The sequence below is a fragment of the Trachymyrmex septentrionalis genome, unplaced genomic scaffold, assembly GCF_001594115.1.
Source record: "Trachymyrmex septentrionalis isolate Tsep2-gDNA-1 unplaced genomic scaffold, Tsep1.0 scaffold21, whole genome shotgun sequence".
Taxonomy (NCBI): Eukaryota; Metazoa; Arthropoda; class Insecta; order Hymenoptera; family Formicidae; genus Trachymyrmex; species Trachymyrmex septentrionalis.
Window position 1 is genome coordinate 2,013,457 of NW_017305288.1, and position 5,336 is coordinate 2,018,792.

At 40.2% G+C, this 5,336-nt stretch overlaps 1 protein-coding gene and 1 long non-coding RNA gene across 2 annotated transcripts in view; one reads left to right on the forward strand and one right to left on the reverse strand.

Annotated features, from left to right (window-relative positions):
- LOC108748059 overlaps positions 1-5,336 on the reverse strand; it is a 10,102-nt gene that overhangs the window by 2,004 nt on the left and 2,762 nt on the right. The window contains exon 2 of the long non-coding RNA XR_001939289.1: positions 458-463. This is a non-coding gene — a long non-coding RNA (uncharacterized LOC108748059). The remainder of the gene's footprint in view (positions 1-457; positions 464-5,336) is intronic.
- Positions 4,066-5,336, forward strand: part of LOC108748057 — a 3,740-nt gene continuing 2,469 nt past the window's right edge. The window contains exon 1 of the mRNA XM_018486042.1: positions 4,066-4,284. Coding sequence (XP_018341544.1) covers positions 4,153-4,284 — 132 coding nt within the window. The 5' untranslated portion in view covers positions 4,066-4,152. The remainder of the gene's footprint in view (positions 4,285-5,336) is intronic.

A 5,336-nucleotide genomic window follows, 5' to 3' on the forward strand; every position in this document is an offset into this window, starting at 1 on the left:
CGAAACTTTTGATACCACCTTTTGCATGTTGCATGACTTACAGCGTTCTCTCCATATGCAGCACAAATCATTTCAGTGGCTTCAGCAGCATTTTTCTTCAGATGAAACGCGAAGTGGATGGAAAATCGAATATGCTCTTTTGTAATTGCCATCGTGAACACTACTGATTTTTGAGGTTATGTGCATCAAACGCCAAACCGTATCGCATTTCAGGAGGTTAAATGTTACTGTTTTAAAACCCCAAAAGGGCGGGAAGATATATAAAATTTAAATTGTTATTTCGGTTGTATCAAATCTAAAGCTCAGAACTTTTTTGTACACCTAATAAAATGGAGAAAGAAGGTAACGATCTCGCTTGACAAACTGCGTAGTCTACCATAGTTTCTTTCCGGAAACGAATGAAATGACGCAATTCGGATCTTGGGATGGCCATATACATATGCCACACACAGGTCACATACGCCTTGCGAGTTTCACACCCTTCTTATTGTTGAAAGGAAGTTCCTTAATTCTTTGCTCCAATCGATTGCGAGAATATCTACTTCGCTTTGGGGTTGGCATTTTACAATTCTCCCGCAATCTCTACAGGCATCTATACGTATGTATGTGTGTGTGTGTGTGTGTGTGTGTGTGTGTGTGTGTGTGTGTGTGTGTGTGTGTGTGTGTGTATTGGAGTATCGACGCACATTCAAGCACCATACTTGTTACTATTACTTCGTCGTGCAGTGACTAGCTTCTAGCTTCCAAATTTATTATTTATATATTATTTATAATATATAACATATTGCATATATATATATATATATATGTGTATACTCGTTGCGTTATATACACTATGTAGTTATAAGGTTGCAAGGAATTAGATGAGAGTGCATTGGATGATTTACGATACGCATTCGATTGCCGAAAATTTACATTTACATGCGACACATACATACTTTACGCCGCGCTGCGCCACGCCGAATTTATGACGCGATGCGTCGCCTATGAGGTGATGCTGACGTAAGCGATCAATCGTCCTGCCATTGGTCGAGAGATCGACAGGCCTCCGTCGAGCCTCTATATACATTCTCTGACTCACGTTACATACATATATATATATACATACACACAAGTACAAGTGGTATAATGTGTTGTCAATCCAACCGAAGTGGCAAGAAGAGGGCAATTGAAGAGCGTTTGTGGAAGAGTGCGGGACTTTTCTTATTCGATATATGTATATGTCTTTGCATTAACGTATTATGTATACGTACTCGGTATGCTATTTACAGCGTACGACAATCATATGGCGCTGCATCGATGCAGCGTGACTGAGAAATTGATGAAAATTGAGGATTGCCTGTGTAATCCTCGATGGCTCGATCTCTATAGATCTCGACTCGAACGGCACGTCCGAGAGCGTGACCTATGACGAATACAAATTCTACCGTCGATTGGTTAAATTAAAAGAATAGGGAAAATTGTCAACGCGCGCGCGATGAAGAAATTTGTTTATGCTTTACAAAGCTGGGCTTGAGTTCATTACTACTGAAAAATATCTTAATAACGGCAGAATAACGAGACGATTGTTTCAATGTCAAAGTGGGAACGTTCAAGACTTTGGATCAAGATTTTAGATGCTCGAATCAGAGGTTTTTACGTACATATATGTACACACACACGCACGCACGCACACACACACACACACACACACACACACAAAACACAACACACAGCGCTTTTTGGAAAGAAAATTTAGTTGTAACTCTTTGTTAAAGCGAATTTTCATTTCGTATGTAGGTGTTGGAAAAGAGAATTGAATTGAAAAATCAAGTCATGCGCGCGCGAATATATGTTTAATATAATCGCGCTTATTACGGCTAAAATACCTAATAGTACCGTCGAGGCATTATTTCGACAATATTTTACGTATTTACATCGAGTTATTTCTATTAAAAAAAATTTATTAGTACGCCGTACGCGTAATTTATTAGCGCGCGCGTACTAATATGAAACTTGAAACTATTATACGTAAACAGAGTGGCTCGCTTATTTGAATTTCGTTTATCTAAGCGATAACGCGTGTATTTTAATACGCATTAAAAATCTCGTCGTTATATATTGTTTATTCTAGATTTCCACACTATTTTCGTCCACAAGCTTTGCTACGTGCTACCTGACCAAGTTTACCAAGTGATATTACATCAGATGCGCGATAATATAGTAGCCATAATGTAATAAGGCATAAGGCATAAGGCATAAGAAAGAAAGCGCGCATTTTAGAAACGCCGCGCGACTCTTCACGACGCAGATGTTTTAATCTTCCTCACCTTCCCCCTCCTTTATTCCTCTCTCACTCACTCGAGTTGATCGATTATATTATTATTAGTGTTGAACGAATCTGACTTGACCGTTCATACGCTGTATATTTTCTAAAAGTGAGAGAAATATATCCAATCGTCAATAACTATATATATGTATACATCTACACACACACACACACACACATACACACACACGTCAAAATAATTTACGTGGGAGTGAAATAATTTTGGGAGTTAATAATTTTAGTATTAAAGCGCAAAACGAACAATGTACGTTACATGACTAGTACTATGTTATTGACAAGTCGAGAGTCGCACTTTTATCAAAGATTCTCTTGGAAGATTATAAATTTTTAAATGAATAATAATGGATGATGAGAGAAATGAAACTTTTGATCGGCAAAGTGGCAAGAGAACAATTAATACCCCCCCCCCCTTTCGAACAAATAATACCTAGTTGAAATGATACGTTATTATAATATTACTATAATATTACATTATAATCGAAGATGTTTATGTGGAAAAGTGAAATGATTATATATATGTGTGAGGTATGCAAGAAGTTTGCAAAGTGTGTTCGTTAAATAGATCCTCTCATCTCATCATACGGATCGTATGAGAAACGAATGCAAAAAGCAGGCCAGCAGCGCGCAGCGTCAGAGACGTGCGCGCGCGAGCCGGCGGCTAGAAAACACTTCGTTTTCCCCGCCATTGAGACACGTGCTTCACGTACGTTACATGCACGCGCGTGCATCCTCTCTCTCTCTCTCTCTCTCTCTCTCTCTCTCTCTCTCCATCTTGCTAATTATGAAGAATAAACTAACTAATTGTAAGGCTAGCGACGAAAGATCGCGTAATTGTCCTATTACACGCATTCGTCGCTATTGTTATTGTATTACTGTTGTGTTGTTACTACTTGGACTACTACTACTACTACTACTACTACTACCATTATTGTTATTGTTATTACAATAGTTGCATTGCAATTATTAACGTCTAAGCGTGGTTTCCCTCTCTTCTTTTCTCTCGTTATTAGTCTCCCTCTCCGTTTCTCACTCTCTTCCTCTCTTTCCTTGTTTCTCTCTCTGCCTAAATCTTTTTCCCCTCCCTCGACTAGCCCAGCCTATATAAACCCCCGATGACTCGAAAGCATCTTCACTCTATACGAGAAGACAGTCTATGTATAAAGTTCCGAAGACGCGTATATAACTCGGTCACTGAAAACGAGAGAGCGCGCGGGCGCGTGTATCCTGAACCGGTACTGACGATATCTCGAAAAGTGGGAAGAAAAGACTAAAGTTAAAGAGCTTCCCCGACGCGTGGAAACTAATTTCCCTGATCTCACCTTTTTGGGCTTGAGATTTAACATCGTCGAATCGTCGCACACTCGCTGCATTCCCTCCCGCATTATACGTTAACATCCTCCCGCTTGAGAAACTTGTCTGCAGTTTCTCGGAGGAAGCACTACGCGTACCGTGTCCGTTTCATTTCGCGCCGTTTCTCGATCACGCACGCTGCCGCTCACAGTGTGTTGTGCACGCTACGTATCTGAACGCGCGCGTGCAATTCGCCAACGTGCAATTTCAACTGACGTGCAATTTCGACGTGTCGACGCAACGACGTACATGAGGATCGAAGACGAGCACGGACAAAGATATATACACACACACACACACGCACACACACACACACACACGCACACGCACATATATATATATATATATACATATATTTGCAAGCGGTAATATAATATATACCTACGTGTATATACACGCATATAAATTCGAAAGGCAAGTTTGCGGATCATCTCCGAGAGTCTCGACGTGCGTCGCCTTATACGTAGGTACAAATGGAAACGCAGTCGAATCCATCGCGCGCGAAAGCGAAAACCAGTTGTCACATGAGAATATTCCTTGTCGTCACCCTCGCCGTTACTTTATTCTACCCAACTCTCATCGATACGGCAGTGGTCCGTTCCGAGGTAAGATACTTGTTGCACTCTATTACGTATATTCATTAATCAAAGAAAAGAATGTGTGTGTGAATGAAAATTAAATCTGGTGAATCCATGCAGTTTTTACTACAACTGTACTATTCACTGATGCTATTCAACGATGAGAGAGAGAGAGAGAGAGAGAGGGTGAGGAGGAGTAGAGAACAAATTGCAAGTTTTTAGCAAAGAAAAAGTGATCCGATCAGTGAGTCGCTGAAATGGAATTAATTAGTCTATATCGTGATCATGATTCGCGCCTTTCTACGAAACACACCAAACAGAGGGAAACAAGTTACGCGAGGATCTTTTTCTCACGAAAAAGTCCAAATGTCGATCGTAGAGTTTCCTTTCAGACCCTCAGCGCGCACACCTCGTGCAAGTATGTACACACTCTTAACATCGCCCGGTGTACATACATTTTGGCTGTGATGTATTATTATTATTAGGATGCATTTCGTAAATATATATAAAGACGCATCATGTAATGGAATTGAACGAATTAATCGATTTCAGAGTACGCCACAAGATTGATCGAACGGTACGTAAGCCGATGTAATTTCATTTTTATATTCTGCGTAGAGTATACAGTTGACAGATTCTATTCTGTTATTTACAATAGATGATTCCTCAACAAATGATTCCTCTATAGTGATGTATGTATTATATATGCGCGCGTGTATACATGTGCGCGCGCGCGCGCGTGTGTGTGTGTAGTACGTACGTACATTATCGAAACACGCAGACTCACTGACGGTTCGAGTAGTTTCATTCATGAATCGAACCTATCGAGTCACGACTCACGGGAATGCCTCGAGAATGCCATGCTTGTCTTTCGCCATGCGAGAACCACTCGCTATTTCATAAATTTTAAATTGAATCGAATAGTATAGACGATTCGTTGTGACTTTACAATCATTCTAAATCCCATAATAGCTACGAGTGCATCGCAGAGCGTCGGAGGAAATTGCAATGAGATCATATGACGAATTCCTGAAAAGATGCAAAGTCTAGCAATTTAATTATAGACGACTATATATAGT